Here is a 19,314-nt window from a genome sequence, read left to right on the forward strand (position 1 = left end):
GATTCGAACTTTTCCTTAATGGCCTTCATTCTATTCTCATCAGGCCACTGCAGAAACTTGGGCATTAGAACAGTCTTAATTGCAGAGCATACCTCCAGAACAAGCTTATGGCAAGTAGAAATTCCCAACCCAAATCGCTTCGACACCAAACGGAGAGGCTCTCCGGTGGCCAATCGCCATATGCAGACCGCCACGCGCTGCCGGCACGGAATGGCGTCGCGGAGCATTGTGTTCTTCTTGGTCACAGCGGAATCCAGCTCCTCGCAAATCATGTCGAATGTGGCTTTGCTCATCCGAAACGCCTTCTTGAACTCCTCTTCGGACACATTCGGACTGTTGTAATTATCCCACCAATCCTTGGACCGGTCCTTAACCCACAACCTCCGGTGCGGACCCGCCGCTGCCGGAGCACCCGCACCACCTGACTCCGTAGTCGCAGCCTCGACGGCCACCGCGGCCGCCGACACAGCTGTGCGGCGGGTCCGCTTGGCGCGTGACTGGTCCAATTCCTCCACTCGCGAATGGCTCTGTTGCTGATCAGCGTAGTACTCACTCATAGCTCGAGCCTTCTGCTTGTGATTGGCTTCGAATATCGCCTTCTCCTGCTGAGACTCAACCAAGTACTCTTGGTGCTCCTGCTTTTCCTCCTCGTCCAACAATATCAGCGAAGTGAGTATGTCGGTCAATGCGCTCTTCTTCTTCATCTCCTCGCCATTGTCCTCCTCCTCTTTTCTCCTCCTTTTCTTCAAGTTATTAATACCACCACCGCCATTTACGTCAAAATCATCCATCTCCGAAAACAGCCCGAAGAAATGCGAGTAATCTTCTTGACCAAGAAATGGGAACGAGCTGATTTCCATGGAAGTATGTTCAGATTTCTGTTGTTGCTGTTGGGTGTGGAAGTGTTTGATGAAATGCTTGAAAGGGAGAAGTGTGAATTTGAATTGTGATGATTCTGAAAAGGTTGGGTGGACTTGGGTCATATTTATATCTATGGGGAGGGAGTGCTGGGAAGCGTGTGCGCAGGTGTGAACGCGGTGTGGAGAGCGCTTTGACGGTGACTTGACTTTTTTGGATTACTATGGAGAGAGAGCTTTTACGCGCTTCTGGGGATTTGGGGGCTGATGGTTTTGCAAATAACGTTGGCAAAAGACAAAAAAGAAGGGGAGAAGTTTCGTCTTTGGGGGGTGAGGGAAGGAAGAAGGAAAGAGCCAAAAAAGATAGGAGAATATGTGAAATAACAACAACTAAATAAGTGCCTTCGCTTGTACTCAATTGCTAAACAACTTTAGTTGCCAAAATATCTAGAATGCTCCCCGAAAATTTACTATTTCTGTTTTGAACCCTCATATTCGCTCTATAATTATGATCTGTTGGGTATTTCAAATTTCAACCGTCGAGTAAAACATAAAAATATTCAGATTCATCAGAAACAATATATGAATGGTAGTGTATAATCGAGATTTATCTAAAAGTTTACCATTCGATTAGAAAGCGGATAACGCACTCTCTCTTTTTAGTTTACAAAGTCAACATTCAAATATATGCATAAAATTCTCACAAGATTTTCAATGATAATATGTTTAATAATGAGTTTTGTTATTACGTACAAAATAAAACTAGATTATCTAGGGGTGTGCATATATCATAAGAAGTACCAGCCTTCGAAGTTAGGATCTAAAGGTTTTGTGCATGCACTTAACCACAAAGCTTAAAAAGACTAGTAAAATAAATCTATATTATCAATAACTATTACTGATACAAAAAGAAATTTGAATCATTTTTATTGAAACTCATATAAACATCCCATTTTTCTTTTTTATTGGTTATTTCAGATTTCAATTGTTGCGAAAAACATAAAGAATATCCTAATTTGTCGAAAACACATAGCTACATATATTAAAAATTTATTGTGAAGTCTTGTATTAGATTAAGAAACCCATAGTGAATCTTCTTTTTTTGTTTCATTGCAATTGGAGGGAATCAAATTATTAATTTATTTTATTTTTTACGTTTTTCAATTGAAATTGTTTGGTAAATTGGTAATGAGTTTTGTTATTGACTTATTGTGCACATAATAAAACAAGATATCAATAATTACTTCTGACAAAAAGGAATTTTTTATCCTTCTTTTTTTTTTGGCCAAAATTTTTTATCCTTCTTAATGAAACTAAAGTATCCCATTATCCTCTTTCTGAGAAGATATTATTGGATTTAGTAAATCCACAAGTGGATGTGTTCTAACAATAATGACTAGTGAGGATATCTTCTGAGTTCTGACAAACGTTGTGTTAATTTGATAACAATAATTAATTAATATTGTAGGAAATAATTTTTTTATAAATACATGTTATACATTTAATACTTTTTTTTTTGTTTTTTTGGCAAGACACGTGTTTACTCATAAGCAAGTCCTTACTCTCTATCTTAGTTTCCTTTGACTTTGATCTCAAATGACTTCGATCTCACGTGTTTACTGGTCAACTTGTTGTTTAACACATTTCGAATTAATTGCTTGATAGTTACATTACATAATTATATAAGTTGAGATTTGAAGACTAATGGTGAATCACACAACAGCAATTGTGGAGCCACGACCCTTCTTGGAGATGACTCCAAAAAGCCAAACCTAGCCCAAACTTTTATTGCACTATTTATGTGAGTGCCTAGATTGTAGAACAAGAAGCTAATTTTAGAGTGTATACATTTAATCACAACCCAAATAATTAATGAACATAATTACTCATATTTTAATAGTTGTATTATTCATCTGCTATTATTGAATTCACAAACTTGTTGTTGGAGTATATTTTAGTTGAATTTTTCATCATATTTGATAGAGTTAATGATAGATAATTCTAAATGAGATGATACGTGTATGAAATAGTCTTTTTTTTTATTTTTATAAATAAAACAATTTGGTCTTCTTTAAGTATCTGAATGCAATTTTATCAAGCATTTGAACGCTTTATGTCATTGTTCATCAAAATACTTTAAAATTATGTTTAAATAAGGGTATAATTGACCAATAATTACACAAACATATGAACGTTTATAAGCATCATTTGGACGTTCAACTTAAGACTAAATTAGAGTAAAAGAAGTTTAAAATGTGAAATTTGTTCTCATTGTTAAATTTAAAATGAGATTTTTTAACATTTATTATATTTTCTCTTAAAAAATGATTTTACAATTTACTCTCACGAAGATACATTATCACTTTTCTTAATGGTGTCCTTTTATATATACATCTTTATCAAATCTTTTTGCATATTTTAGAAGGTTTAATTATCGATTTACCACCCAAAATTGTGACTCATTCCCACTTTGCCATCTAAAAGATTTTTTGTTCCAGATTATCACCCGTAACTTACATCCGTGTCCCATTTTATCTTGTTCCGTTAACAATTCCGTTAAAATGATGACATGGCAGTTAATGTTGACGTAGCGCGCTGAATGTGCACCATGTGTCACATATTTGCTTTTATTTTCAGATTTTTTTATTTTTCTATTTTTTAAAACTTTAAAAATTAATTATAAATAGCTCCGAACTCAGAAAAATACACGGAAAATTCCTACGAACTCGTCTTGACTAGCACTAATTTACTATCAGGTTAAATTACCAATTTTCCCTCTAAAATTTGTAAAAAAATTAGAAAGTCCAAATTTATTTCTTAAAAATTAAAATAAATTTCCCTCTATTAAATAAATTCTAGAATTTTCGTAAACTCTTGAACAAATTCTCAAAAATATTTTGGAAATTACCAAAAGCATGTTTTAGAGAATTATTTCGATACTTTACAGAAATTTTAGAATTTTTTTAGAATTTATTTTATAGGGAAATTTATTTTCCTCTAAGATTGAGAGGTCTTTTGGGTAGCTAGTGTTCACGAGAAATGTATTGTTAGTTTTTAGAAGACTAACGGTGCAGACCTCATATTTTTTGGAGTTCGGTAGATTATCTTATAAATTTCTAAAGAGTTTAGAGTATTTTAATTTTCTAAAAATAAATTTGGACTTTCCAAATTTTCTGAAAATTTTTAGAGGGAAAATTGGCATTTTGACTCCATAGTAAATTAGTACTAGTTAAGACAAGTCAATAGGAATTTTCCGTGTATTTTTCTAAGTTCGGAGCTATTTTTAATTAATTTTCAAAGTTTATAAAAATAAGAAAATAAAAAAAATCAGAAAATACAGGAAAAGATGTGACATGTGGCGCACATCCAGCGCGCCACGTCAGCATTAACGATTAGGTCATCATTTTTAAAGAAATTGTTGACGGAACAAGGTAAAATGGGACACAGATGTAAGTTACAGGTGGTAATCTGGGACAAAAAAACTTTCAAGTGGCAAAGTGAGAATGAGTTACAATTTTTTGTGGTAAATCGATAATTAAGCCATTTTAGAATCACCCCCAAAGAGCCCAAACTTTGTTTTGATGGACCAAAGAGCCCAAACATTTTTTTCCTTAAAGAGCCCAAACATTTTTCACTCAAGAAAGAACCCAAACTTTAAGTAATGGGCCTAATGGCTCTTGATTTGCTAATATTTAAATTATTTATATCTGTAAAAAATTGCAAGCACGAACTGTACGGAATGGTCAATGGCCAACCAACTATCGTGAATTTGTGATTCTGGGGTTCACAAAGAACACAACAGATAGACTCAACTCAGATGAGTAGCTCCTCTTTCATGGCTTCCCTTCTCAGTCCACCTTCCACTATTACTCTCCAACTCAAGGTAAGTTTATCATTTCCCATTAGATTTTAACTTATATAAGTTAAGAAGTTGCGTTTGTGATAATTTGTAAAATACATATGCTTGTCTCTCATAGTAGCCTCCAGCATCAATACCTGTATTATTTTTTTCCTCATAAATTAAGATTATAATTTTATTTTATTTTTCTTCTTTTGGGGTTGTCTGTGAATTCTAACATGGTTTACCATTCATTTGTTTTTTGCAGGAAGATCGTATTAAGTACAGCACTAAATGTACGAACCCATCTTTCAAAATTCACCAGACTAGTCTGAGAAATTGTAGACGTTATGGGCTTTGTTTTGTCACAAAAGCTAAGATGACTGTTGAGGGAGATGTGCTCGAGAAACAATCAGTTACTATTAAGGACAAGAATGGTGACTCTTCTTACTCTTTCATCACTTTATTTGATTACCACGAATTGCTTCCTAAGTTGGGTCTTGGAATTTTTTCTTTTGGTGAAATGGGTCTTAGGAATTTGGGGTGCCTGTTGGTATTATTCACCACATTGTAAATTACCTCACTCTTCATTTGTTTGACATGTTTTCTTTTTCCTTTATTTTCTCATTTGGTTGGTGTATATCTCTTTGAGACTCTGTGAATGTGCTATAACAGCTTAATGGAACATGTTGTGTTGCTAGAGATGGTTTAAGAACAAAGTAACATTTTACAATCAAGAGAACATAACATCTTAGATTGTCTTTGAAAGTGCATATACATTCTCTGTTCTCTCCGGAATGAAATCATACTTGTTTATTTGCTGATGCTGATGCAGATTTTGGAGTTGTTAGTGTTCACCATGTTGGACTGTTGTGCGAAAACCTGGAAAGGTCGCTCAACTTCTATCAGAACATTCTGGGTATGCTATGTTTTTGACCATTGCTCCTTTTGTGTATCATACTTTGTTACTACATTACAAAACAAAACTTGGGATTAACAACAATGTTTTGTTTTGGAACAAAAATAGGCCTTGAAATAAATGAGGCTAGGCCACAGGACAAGCTTCCTTATAGAGGTGCTTGGTTATGGGTGGGTTCTGAGATGATTCATCTAATGGAGCTTCCCAATCCCGACCCTTTAACCGGACGACCTGAGCATGGAGGTCGTGACCGCCATACTTGTATTGCAATTCGTGATGTGTCTAAGCTGAAAGCAATCCTTGATGAAGCTGGCAAGCCTTTTCTTTCCTCATTTGCAGTTTATTTGATGATATTTTGGAGGCAGTTATGTGAATGTGGACTGCTTACTTTGCTATTTGCTACTGCAGGTATTGCTTACACACTTAGCAAGTCTGGGAGGCCAGCCATTTTTACACGAGACCCAGATGCAAATGCTCTGGAATTTACACAAGTTTGATAGTTGACATGTTGCAACATCCAGAGCATAACCTTGTGATATTGATAAATGCCTTCCGGGTTCCATTATGTTCAGGCACTAATAGAAATTATAGAATTTGTATAGATAATTATACATGTAAACGATGATTGTTATATAGACCACTCGTGCCAATAGAGCTTGTCAAGTTATAACTGTGAATTGCATTTTCATCATTAGTCGTCTCAATCTAAGCGATGCAAATTATATCACAATCGAAATAGAAAAGTTAAAGACTGAGATAAAACCGATAATTTTTGGGAATTCATTAACTTAAAAAGCCAATCTGATGGAGTGTGGATGTCTAAATTTGGTAATTAAAATCAAAATACTCTGTTGATCCATGTGAGAAGGTTTTGGAAAGGGGCAAAACTCTACCAAATCACAGGCTTCAGTGCTTCACAGCTCAACCACTAGAGCATAAAAAGAGATCGAGCATCAAAATAAATGGCATAGAAAGAGAAGTTGAAGAAAATAGGGAGCATAGCTTTTGGATATATAGCACATCTGAAAATTCTATTGCACATTATAAACACCATATACAACAAGTCTCTTTTGCATATTAAAGAAAGATTGTTCTGTAGAGTGGCTCCTTCCTCCCTCGCTTGTGCTTATGTGTCTAAATGCTCCTAGCTAATATATTTTCTTTCAGAGTTACACAGTACATACAATAATTACATACATAGTCCGTGCAACATTTGAGCTGAACCCTGATCTTAATATACTTGATTGATGATTTTGTTGCAAATACGGACTTCGAATGCTCATTTTCATCTGTGCATCCAAGTAAAAAATAGAAAAATTTAATCCAGATATGCAGTTTCTCCCTTGAAAATCTTGCAAGAAAAAGTGTGTAATCCAATTGTCTTCCCGCTTAGACACTTGAATATGTCACCTGTGACCTCCATTCCTGTATGGCCGAACGTAATGTATGGTTTGGAGTTAACACAGAGTGCTGAAGTCTAAGCTTTGTCACTGGGGACACAATGTGTTTCTCAAGCCATGCTTTGATTGCTCTATACTCGTAAGTAAAACCATCAGCAGAAATGTGTGGATCATCCATGATTTCCTGCATTACCCACAATATGATGCACGAAGAGAAACAAGATATGAGTTGCATGCTAAAACTCAAAATACAATTTCCTGCATTACCAACAATACTTTACCTGAAGTATTGGACAAAAGTAGTGGCTTGGCGCATAAATATGATTTCTTTCAAACTTCAAACTAGAATCTGCTGTATCAACGAGTCTTTTGAGAACCGGCAGAACTTCAGTTTCAAGATCTGGTCTATCCCTGCATCTAAGTTTTGAGCACCTTAGTGCAATTCGTGCTAACTCCTCTGTTTCAGCAAGTGGCCAATCTGTCACTGACTCATCCAAAATGTCAGCAATTGAACTATTTGCAATTGCATTTTCCATAATAAATATAAGCCGATTTGGATGGCGGCCTGTCAATACTTGGAGGATTATGACCCCAAAAGCATACAAATCTGATTTGGGTCGAATTGTGCCAGTTCTCTGATACTCAGGATCCATGTAAAAGAGTGTTCCAGCAAGAATTGAGTCTCTGTACTCCGTGATGTTGTCAGGCACGACGTTTGAAATGAGTTTAGCCAGCCCAACGTCTCCAATTTTGCTCATGTAATTTCTGTCTAATAAGATATTACCTGGTTTTAAATCTCGATGCACTACAGGCTCCACCTTTGAGTTGTGTAAGAATGCAAGCCCACAAGCTATTTCAAAAACTATCCGGAACCGAACAGTCCAAGGGAGAGGTGGTTTTCCATTCCGGTGGGAGATATAATCATCCAAGCTTCCATTTCCCAAGTATTCATAAACCAGGCAACCGATCTCAGGACAGGCTCCAAGTAATAAAACTATGTTTGGATGGTGTAACTGACTAAGAATTTCAACCTGCAAAAATTGGCAGAGAACAAATGAGTTTGATATGAGGATATATTCAGCATCAACAATATGTTGATCAATATTTACAGGAAGACGCATAAAAAATTATCAGCAAAAAAAAAAAAGAAGTAACAAGTTCTATGATTTAAAGTAAACGAAATTATCTAAGTTGGGGTGGTGGCAATGCTGTTGTGATACAAGGTCAAACAGGAGGGCCTGAAAGGAAAGAGAAAGTGCTGACAAGACCCTAGAGAGGAAGATGGTCCCACTACAGGATCAAGGGGAGAGGGCTCCCACCTCATCCAAGGTGAGTAAAAGTAACCTGGAAGTCCACAATACTCATAACATAATCAAAACGGATTATGAGCACCACTTCATATTGTGCATATGTCAAATATCTCAAACAAATTAAAGAGCAACAAGAAACAGCCATAATAATAGAACAGTGCAATTGAATGGGTTCAGAAATATTACTCAATTATGTGTAAAATATATATACCTCTTTCAGAAACTCCTCTTTCTTCTCAACTGCATCAGGTCGAAGAACCTTAACAGCTACTGGGGTGTGATCAAGACTGCATTTGTAAACTTTTCCATATCCTCCTTCACCAATCACATTTGCCTCTGAGAAGAAATCTGTTGCTATCTCTATTTCATTCCTACTGTATCTCCTGTACCTCCTGTCATTTCTGAAGAGTGCATCAACAAATTTCCTTTTCTCTGCGGACTCTTTCAGTGCATTCAGTTCAGAAATTTGCCTCTCATAAGCCTCTTTAGCAAGTAAAACTTTGGCCTCCTCAATCTCCTTCATGGCCTTCAAATGCTTTGCCTTCTCTTCAGCAGCAATTTTTCTCAAAGTTTCCTCACTTTCAAGGGCAGCATTCACTCTTCTTGATTCTTCAAGGCATTCAGAAGAAAGTAATTGGACCTTCAAATTTAAACAACAATGATGATATGGAAGATAAATAAATAAATTTTTTTTGGGCAGTCCAAAATTGTGATTGGTCTGTTCAAGGTCATATTTATGCATTCATGATGGTTTCCATCATTTTGTAGGCATATTAAGGTCGTATTTATGCTAACCTAGATGACAAAAACTAAACTTGCCTTTCCAAATTTAAAGAGATCCTAGTGCAAACCCAATAGTAATGAAGTAGTTATTTTTGTTTAATTGATTTTGATCATGTTGGCAGAAGTTTGGAACACCTTACAATAATCAACCTCTCACCTTGCTTTGGGCATGGACCAGCTCTTCACAAGCTCGTTTGTACATGCCAATAGTATTTTGCAATTCTAGACGCAGCTGTTCTACCTCAGTCTGCACAATAATACTTCATATCAAAACTCAAAACTCATCCAAGCACCATCTCAGGATGATAGATATATCTACAAAATTCTAAAGCAGAATCCAGCTGTTGGCATAAATGCTCTGCACAATTCACCTGCTCAGTCAGTGAAGAAGCAGAGGAACTGCCATGCTGAAAAGAAACAATTTCATGCTTATCTCCCAAGTGTTGACTATTCCTTTCCTGATCTCCACTAGCATTTGCAAAAAAGCCCATATGCGTAAAAGCTTCAGAACTAAGGTAACTAAGATCTGACATTGACGATGCTCCATACGCTTCATGAGCTGTGGATTTTACATCACAAGAGCGAATCCCAGATGTCTGTTCATTGATACGACCGGAACCTCCTGTATGGTCTCCTTGAGTAGAAAGCCAGTTAGTAAAGCTGTCTGAATGTGAGAAAAGAAACAATTAAGGAATACAAATATCAACTATAGAAAAGCACTTGTAACATACCACAAGCTGACGATGGACTAACTGATTTTGTGATGATTCTGTTTTTGGAAATAACATATATATCACAAGTATCAGGAGCACATCTCAGAACAAATGTTGGTACCCCTGGTCCCTTCAGTTTCCTACACAAATTACCATGGGAAACTTAGCCTTAAAATCATTAAAAAAGTATCACATTTTAATCCAAAAGATTAGATGGAGACTCCAAAAAGAAAAAAAGAAGAAATGACAATTAGATCCATTGATAAAGTAGGCAGGCTAAATTTCCAAATTCCAATAGCCAAAAATTCACAGTAGCACAGAAGGAAAAATGCTAATCTGTACATGTGGGAAAACTTGCACCAGCTCAAGCTAGTACATTACAAGGTTATAAACTTCAATAATCATGACCTCCTAACACACTACCACATGAGTTTTAGAAAAAGAACATCAAGGTAACTACAAGAATTCCCAGATTCATGGATTGTGAAAGATGATACATCATGTGGTATAGAACTAAGTAATTTCATTTAAAGATATACCCAATAGAAAATTTGTACAAGTTTATAAAGATAATGCTCTAGTCTATAACAATAGGGGTTTGCAACAACATGAAACCAATAGGAAAAGCAAGAACCCAACACTAAATGAGTGAGTTTGGCACCATACCTGGTTATGTAATTTGAAAAGCAAGAACCCAAGACTAAACAATTGATCCCCGACTCGGATATATATTTAAGAAGCCCAGTTGCAGGAGCCTCATCCTCTAAAACCAATGTTTCCATCTACAAAAGTTATAACACACATTTATACTTTGAGTTTGAGACAACGCATTTGAACAGAAGCTAGCTTCACAGAGAAGACAAATTCACCTTCTTCTTTGTTTTGCATAGCATCTGAAATGGAATAAAAACTTCCTCACACTGTTCTTTCATGTCCTTCACATACGTTGCCACCACATTCGCATCCAGCTCCGTCACTGGGATGCTATCTCCCGCTGCCAAAAGCATAATCCCATCACCAAAACATCGATAATTAATCCCATCACCCTGTTCTTTTATATGCTCAGTTTGGTCAACCGAATTAATATACACTCCAATGGCTAACAAAAATAGCAATTAAATGTAAAAAAAATTTCATAAATTTTTAAGATAAACATTGGTGCCGTCTGTCCATTTATGAAGGTTCTGAATAGTAAGAACTTAATGCTCCGAATTTACTAGAAGATTCAATTTATGTGTTTTTTTATGGTTAATTTGCATCATTTTCTCAGCTCCCAAACAAAGGCTGCGGACGCATTCTCGAGAAATTAGCTGCTCCAAAGTACTTTCAGTAACTGTTCGATTCTCGAGAAAGCCAAAAAGAAAGAGAATCTGGAAAGCAAACTCCAAAGTTATGATTTTACTTTTCCTAGTATTTTCTTCACCGACCAACCACACAGAGCATAGCAGAGCAATCGGTCCAAAATCCAATAAGAGAGAGAGAGAGAGAGAGAGAGAGAGAGAGAGAGATACATGGAGTTGGAATAGAAGTGATTTTGGGGATGACGTGGACTAACACGAAGCGATCGGCTTTGGGCATGAGGTTCTCCACAGCCCACTTCACGGCGCGTCGGCTTCCCTGTCCACCACCCTTAACCGCCACCGCCACTGACGTCATCGCCACCAGACAACTGCTGCTACGTGGCTGTCTGAGCTTATTTAAAACCCATTTTATTTATAGCATTTTGCCATTTTGCCATTAAGAAAAGAAGTTTGGAGCGTGGACTAATACGAGCGTCCTTGTCTCATTGACTTTTATTGGGCTGTCCTCTCCATATCGAATTATTAGAATTGGGCCTTGGAATTCCAACAGTGTGTAAAAACTGACAGGTCCAACAGGTCGCCCTGGCCCAATATTATTAGCGGATCTGACCCGCCCTGTTTTTATTAATTACTCTTTTGACCCGGCCTGGACCAACCAGACCGGCTTGCATCATTCAAACGGTTCGTACAGTGACAATCAAGTGTAATGCTTTTTGTTTATATTGAAAAAATTTAATTTGCTCATTTTAAGAAGCAAATTTTTTCCTTTCCAAGTGACATAAGGATGATGTGTAGATGTCATTGATCGTAGGTTAAAATCTCACCTCAAACAATTTCTATACAATAAAAGGCGGTCAAAATAGCTTAGGCAACGCTGCATTTAGGCCTTGTTTGAAATTGCTGTAGAGGACCCAAAAACTGTTATGGATGACAATTCTCAATCACCCACAATAGTTTTGGTGTTTGATAAAAAAATGAAAAAATATTTTGTCCCACAATTCTCCACTCACCACAGCAAAAATAGAAAGCAGGTTTGTAGGTAAAGTGAGAGCTACAGTGAATCACAGCAACAATAAAAATTTTATTTTATCCATAATACCCTCATTGATTTTTGAAAATCACATCTTAAATTAAAAAATAGGTCAATTGTTAATTATATTTAATATTGTGAACATTAATTATGATATTTTATTTGTACGATAAAAATTATAATATACCCAAAAAAATAATATGATACTTATTTAATAATGTTGTTTTTTGAAAAAATTAATGCTAATACAAATTTGTAGCCAAAAATTTCAAAAACATGTAAAAAAACATTTTATTTTTACCAAACAAATAAGTGAAAGACACTTTCAACATCATGTCCATTTTAGTACAATTTACCAAACATTTTCATACTATTTTTTGTACTCATAACATTTTTGAAAATATAGTTTGCCAAACACTCAACTGTTTTACTTCACAACTGTTTTTTCTCACAGCAATCTCAAACTAAGCCTTAACATGGCCAAATGAGTCCGATTTAGTGCTCATACAGTTACTAGACACTCCAACAAAAAATGAGCTTAACTTATTTAGGATGAGACCATCCAACATGGCCCGTCCAATCCTTAGAACCAAAAAATTTAAGTTAGGATCTTGATAGAATATAGAGCCTCTTTTTTTAAAGCAACCAAATTCAAACATGAATTTGAAAATAATATAAATTTTATGATTTATTGCAGGTTGATCTAGATAAATTTTGTACATTAGTAATATTATCTCATAAACATACCACATAACATTACAATCACGCATAATATTTTATTGAGCATTTTACTTTTTAGATGGATAACCAATACTTAATTTGAAGCGACATTAATACAACAAACATTATGTTCATATTAATACAATCATAACTTCACCCAAGTGTTCAATACCTCTATTTAGGCCTCACCAAAAAGCCCAAGGCTCGCAGCCCGCCCGGCCCATTGGGCCCGAAGTCCGATCTAGCTCGAAATTTGGGCCGGCCTGGCCCGGCTCGAAAGTCCTTTGGGCTGGGCTTGAGCCATTTCCTTGAAGCCCACGGCCGATTAGGCTCACCCAAAGCCCGTTTACACACAAATATATCTTCAATAAAAAAAATATATAAGATTTTGACTATGTTTTGATTCAAACATGAGACTTCACAGAACTAGCTTCAACTCTCAACCAACTAAGCTGACTAGTTTATTTGTTTAGTTTTTGAATCATAACATATTTAATAGGTTTTTTGTTTGTTTACTCCAATAAATTAGGTTTTATATAATTTTATATAATTAATATAATATATTAATAATTTAATATATAAGGAATCTCAAGTTTTGTATTAAATATTTAAATGGATTATTTGAGATTTGGATTGTTTTAAAAGTATTATTTGGGGTTTGGTTTTAGATTTAGAGTTTTTATTACTTATGTTTTATAAACATATGATGCAATTGTATTTTCAACGATCTGAACCGTTCATTTTTTAGTTCTCCACTCAAATATCATCTCTGCAAAAAATTAGCTCAATCGGAGATGTAGAAGTTAGGTAACGGTGGTCTAACTTATGAACGATCGTGATTTTTCTAATGATAATCGAACAAGTAAATGAATTCCGATTTTGCCGATTTTTTACAAGGATGATCTTTAATTATGAACATAGAAAATTAACGGCTCAGATTGTTGAAATTACGTTGTGGTCTTCACAATTATGAAAACGACAAAATTTCAACGGGAAAGATATTAGAATTATACTTTTCAAGTGTATTTATATGTAGAAACTCACATCTCAATTGTGTTTTTAACGATCCGAACCGTTCATATTTTAGTTCCTCACTCAAAGATAATCCATGCAAAAAAATTAGCTCAATCAGAGATGTAAAAGTGAGGTAACGGTGGTCGAATTAATAAATAATCGTGGTTTAATAACTTTAATTATAGTTGTATTATAAAAATTGTATATACACATATACATTTATGTTTTATTATAGTTGTAATGTTGTATATAATTTTAAAAGTTTATTATTTATGATATTACACTAATATAATAGTATTATATAATAACTTAATAAGCATATTAATAATTTATTGAAGTAAACAAACAAAAGAACTATTAAATATGTTATGATTCACAAACTAAACAAATAAACTAGTCAGCTTAGTTGGTTGAGAGTTGAAGCTTGTTATGTGAGGTCTCATGTTCAAATCACAATATAGCCAAAATTCTATATTATTTTATTGAACACCTATATGTGTGTAAATAGGCTTTGGGTCCTAAATGGGCCGCCCATTTCGACCTAGCCCTCTAAGCCCGATGCGCGAGCTTTGGGTTTGTGTATTAAGGCCCAAGCCTAACCCGATCTGGCCTAAAAACTCTACTGGGCTCCTCTAATTCAAACTCGAGCTCGGCCCAAACCCGAAAGACTGGCCCCCTACCTCTATTATTGAGGATAGAAAAAAACAAAAACAGCAATTATTCCAAGAGGCCTAAGACAACAGTGTATTGACTAAGACGATGAAGCAGGCCAAGTTTCCAGGAACCGTGTGAACTCGTCTAAGCACTTGTTGTTCAAGTCCACGTTGCCAAAAATATCCTTCATGGCCCATGCATTTGACCTGAGTGCCTCACCATCTTTATCCACCATGACTCGTCTAATCAACTCCGCCACCGTGGCACTACTAAATGACCCATCTCGCTCATCCCTTGGTATTTCCAACCCGACCCGCTTTGCATGCAACAGTCTCGCATTCAACCCATGATCCGAATTTGCCCCAGAAAACAAGATCAACGGCCTACCGAACGCGAGTGCCTCGATAACTGAACTCCAACCACAGTGAGTCAAGATACCCCCAACCGACGAATGAGCCAAAATCTTAAGCTGTGGGGCCCAACCCCTCCAAATCAAACCACGGTCCACGACCCGGGTTTGAAACCCGGGCGGAATGATATCCAAACCCAACACCCCTTCAACTAATGGGCGGTTGTTGATGACCCAAATAAAGGGTAACCCCGATTTCTCTATCCCATGTGCTAACTCGTGCATCAGTTCTTGACTCAGAGTCACCTCGGTCCCGAGTGCGATGTAAAACACTGAGTTCTCTTTCTTACTGTCAAGCCACTCCCTCAGAAGTTCCCACTTCTCATCTACTTCTTGATCCGATCCATGTTGAGTTGGTGTGGGTGGCAACAATCCGAGTGGAACAACCGGTTTTCCGTAAATATTCCGGAGCAGACTCACTGAGTCAGCTTCGAACTCGGTACAGGTCCTGATAGTGACCAAGTGGCAACCTTGAATCACATCCGCGAGCCTCTGAAAATCGGAGACCTCATCGTCCATACAACCCCAATGACTGACCACCTCGTGCAGCTTAAAAGCGACGTTACAAGGAAAGTCGATCCACTCGGGGACGACGGTGAAGTCCTCTGGTCGCTGGCGTCGAGTGCCGACTAACTCAGATGGCGAGCCCATGAAAGCCAAGGTGGTGGCATTAACAATGTTGAAGTAGACCGAGTTGATCCCGAGTTGAGTGACAACTCGGGGCAACCAGTGGCACGCGAAGTCGTGGATGACCCAGTTGACATCTCCGGAGTTTTTGAGAAAGTGCGTGAGTGGAAGCTGGAGCTTGTCATAGGCTTTTTTGAGGTAGGGGACTTTGCGAATGGGCAAATCGGCGGTGGACTCGGCGAGTTGTGGTAAGCCATCAATGGTGGGGAGAGGAAGGTGTATGAAATTAATGAGTGGGGATAAGGAGGTGGTTGGGAGGCGATTGATGTTTTTAGGGGTGGAAACGAAGGAAACTCGATGACCCTTTTGAGCTAAGAACTTGGAGACCTCCAGAAATGGCATTATGTGGCCATAGGCTAGCCATGGGAACATAGCTATGTGCAGTTGTACTTTGTCTTTCTTCTCCATAGCTAGTGCTTCATTAATTTGCCTGAGACACTTAGACTCACCACTCACTAGCTTGAACATTCATATATATATATATATATATATATATCATTCATCTTAGGTTAATTAATTCCGACGTCATTATCAGCTGACGTGGATTAATAGTACAAGTTTGCTTTTGGATTATATTATTTCTGGTGAGTGATCGATTGAAGGGTAGCTTTTGGCATGCATGACCCCACAGAGACAGACCTAAATGTCTTCTACCTACTCATAAAGTAGTTCTATCAATGTTGGGATGGAAGGGGCCGGAATTTACATGCCTAGCTTGTATGGAAATGAAGAAGATATATGTTAATTGCTACAATATATGGATCGATATCGATGTTGAATTTTTTATCATGTGACTGCTCCTATTCTGATCGATCCCACGGATCACATCTTTTGGTCCTTGAGGTTACGTTAATATTATTCTCAATTTAACTATTTAGATTCAAGTTATTCAACAATGGAAGGAATTAAGGATGAAAACAAATTAATTTAATAGATTCATTCGGGTATGAGGTAAATTACAAAAGAAAAAAAAATTACTTTTGGCAAAGAAACATTCATAATTAGATTCATTACAGCTAGCTAGTTTACTTTTATAGTTCATATGTTTTACATGTTATTATTGGCAAAGAACGTACACATGCAAGATAGCTTTTACATTATGAAAACATGAACAAGTTTGATCTCAGGATATATTCAGTATCAATAATATGTCGGTCAATCTTTATAGGAAGACGCCATGAGAAGAATTGAATAAAAATTAATTAAGCTTCTTTAGATTAGATTTTAAACGTACTGTTACTTCTAATTTTTCTTGAACCTGAAGGATGAAAGGAAAGAGGCATATCTTGAAGTATATGACAGTGGCAATGAGTTAGGATATATAACTATAATGAACATATAATATTGTTGGACCAGTTCACTAATTCCACCAGCTGATCATTGTTCGATCAGAGATGAAGATCGATTGACAATGTCTGCAACAGAGATGAATAGTTCCATATTGCACGTTGAATAAGTTGACACAAAACTATGGGTTTTGATACTCATAAACTCCCAAAAAAATTTGCTGAGATCCATACAATATATGTATTTATCTAGCAACGAAGTAGATAGATAGACATTGGCCAACAAAAAAAAGAAGTAAATAGACAAATGTTGGGATATATGAACCAGATCGAAAAGTTTGGCTAGAGTCGGATCTAAATGTTGGCTAGGTAAATGTCATGTAATAAGAGGAATATTTATGATCTTTGAGCTAGACCAGTGTTAATGCAAGTTTGGGGAAGTATTTCAAACCAATTTAGTAATTCAACCACCTTATTGATATTTCAGATTGCAGATGTATGAGAAGATGATAAATATATAGCTCCATATTGCTTAGGGATATATATGTAATTAGTTTATTGAAAATGGAGGGCTTTGTTAAATGATTCATTAACAAGTCACTATTATTGTAGGCCCATCACAAGACTAATTTCATAATTCAAACCGTCTATTTTTTATGTCTCGTTTCAAATATTATTATTGCAAAAAATCAACCAAATCAGTAATTATTTAATCATCAAACAAATAGACAATTACTATTTTGGATAAAAGCATATAATAGTTGTTATTATAATTAAACAGCTAAATGGCGTACTTCCGATTTTAGAGATTTTTTACAAAGATTTTTAAAGTGAGTCTTAAAAAATGAACGGTTCGTTTTATGATATTACATCGTGGTATTAACTTGTTAATTCGTTAACTTTAAAGTATTTATATATATATAATATACAAGAATGCTCTAAAACTAATTGGTTAGCAAGTTAATACAAAGCTAATCATTTTGTTGGGCTCACTGCACAATGTAATCTCAAAATCCGAACTATTCATTTTTTAGGCCTTATTTCAAAGATCATCTCTATATATAAAAAATCTCCAAAATCAAAAATCATTTAGCCATTTGATTATGATAACAATTATTTATAGGCTTTTATTGAAAATAATGATCGTCTATTTATTTAATCACAATTAGATGACTAAATGATTTCTAATGTAGTTGATTTTTTACAATGATGATTTTTGAAGTATGACCTAAAAAATGAACGGTTCGGATGATGACATTAGTTATGTGGTGGGCCAAAAAACATAGTTAGTTTCGTATTAACTTACTAATTAGTTAACTTTAGAGCACTCCTCTATATATATATATATGCATTCATTTTGTACATAAGTGAGAAAGAGATAGACAGAGAGAGTAGTGGTGGGTGACGGATAGAGAGTGAGCACACAGAGCTTCCAACATGAACGGTTTATGCAAGAAAAGAACCATGTGTGCTCACTCTCTTCTGTCACCTTCGATCTATACAAACCTCTATATATGTAACTGATCATGAACCCAATCCAACCACACACCTTGTTGACTGTTGCAATTAATAATGAATTAAGTAGCTCGATCAGCTCCTTCATCCTCTTCCCAATCCTTAATTTGCTCGTCAAATACAAACTTACGTACTGCAAGAACTTAAGAAAGTTGGATGTGATTAACTGATTATGTGCCAAAGATAAGGGGGTCTCTAGGGTTTTATATAAGATCAGAGCTGGCATCCATCGTATAACGTCTAATGCAAAGCTCGAATGCCAATCACTTCGCAAAGCATGTCAGAGAATCTTGTGCAACTCAATCGAACGTTCGGTTCTACTTCTACCACTTACATAATTGTTAACTATATATTCAGGTACCAGATTCTAAATTACCGGGGTTGATTGTATTAATCTATGTAAGATATGTAACCTATTCAAAGACACCTCCACATATTTATTTACACTTAATTAATTTTTGAATTTCCTATAATTTTGTCGAAACCAAATTCCCCAATCTAGAAGATAATTAAAGAGAATCGGGTGACTATAGCTAATATATAATATATCCACATTAATTAAGTACAACTAATATAGTTTTTCTTGCACTTGTAGTCGTCAAATCCCCATATATATATATAGGTTATGAAATGTTAGTTTGAAGAGTTCTATATTAATTTTATACAATTATTTGCTAGCCTGAGGTGTTAGAATTATAAGGTTTGATCTAGCTCGTCCAATTTATAACAAAATAGAAAGAAAGATATAGAACTATCTGATCTTTGCATCATGACTTGTCATTTGGTTTAATTTATATATCATGGGGATAAGAAAAAAATAAATTATGTAAAAATTGAGAGTGATCGAATTCAGCAATTGCCTAGTTGCAAATGTGGTT

The 19,314-nt window shown here is 35.8% G+C and overlaps 2 protein-coding genes and 1 pseudogene across 2 annotated transcripts; 1 reads left to right on the forward strand and 2 right to left on the reverse strand.

The window, feature by feature from the left end:
- Positions 1-4,558: 4,558 nt before the first annotated feature.
- On the forward strand, positions 4,559-6,305 carry LOC147285138 (Lactoylglutathione lyase / glyoxalase I family protein). The gene is made up of 5 exons (XM_086245865.1): positions 4,559-4,740; positions 4,964-5,132; positions 5,531-5,614; positions 5,723-5,926; positions 6,023-6,305. Exons 1-5 carry the CDS (start codon positions 4,675-4,677, stop codon positions 6,109-6,111), a joined length of 612 nt encoding a protein of 203 aa, XP_086101991.1. The 5' UTR covers positions 4,559-4,674; the 3' UTR covers positions 6,112-6,305.
- Positions 6,306-6,617: 312 nt separating this feature from the next.
- LOC147285139 (U-box domain-containing protein kinase family protein) lies at positions 6,618-11,529 on the reverse strand. The gene is made up of 9 exons (XM_086243836.1): positions 11,332-11,529; positions 10,690-10,814; positions 10,487-10,602; positions 9,839-9,960; positions 9,479-9,741; positions 9,265-9,354; positions 8,536-8,964; positions 7,296-8,045; positions 6,618-7,198 (listed from the first exon to the last, which is right to left on the reverse strand). Exons 1-9 carry the CDS (start codon positions 11,474-11,476, stop codon positions 7,004-7,006), a joined length of 2,235 nt encoding a protein of 744 aa, XP_086099962.1. The 5' UTR covers positions 11,477-11,529; the 3' UTR covers positions 6,618-7,003.
- A 2,781-nt stretch (positions 11,530-14,310) lies between these two features.
- Positions 14,311-16,103, reverse strand: LOC147285140 (UDP-glycosyltransferase 91C1 pseudogene; annotated as a pseudogene).
- Positions 16,104-19,314: the final 3,211 nt, after the last annotated feature.

This window comes from Dryas octopetala, chromosome 5, assembly GCF_963921425.1.
Source record: "Dryas octopetala chromosome 5, drDryOcto1.1, whole genome shotgun sequence".
In the NCBI taxonomy this organism is placed as follows: Eukaryota; Viridiplantae; Streptophyta; class Magnoliopsida; order Rosales; family Rosaceae; genus Dryas; species Dryas octopetala.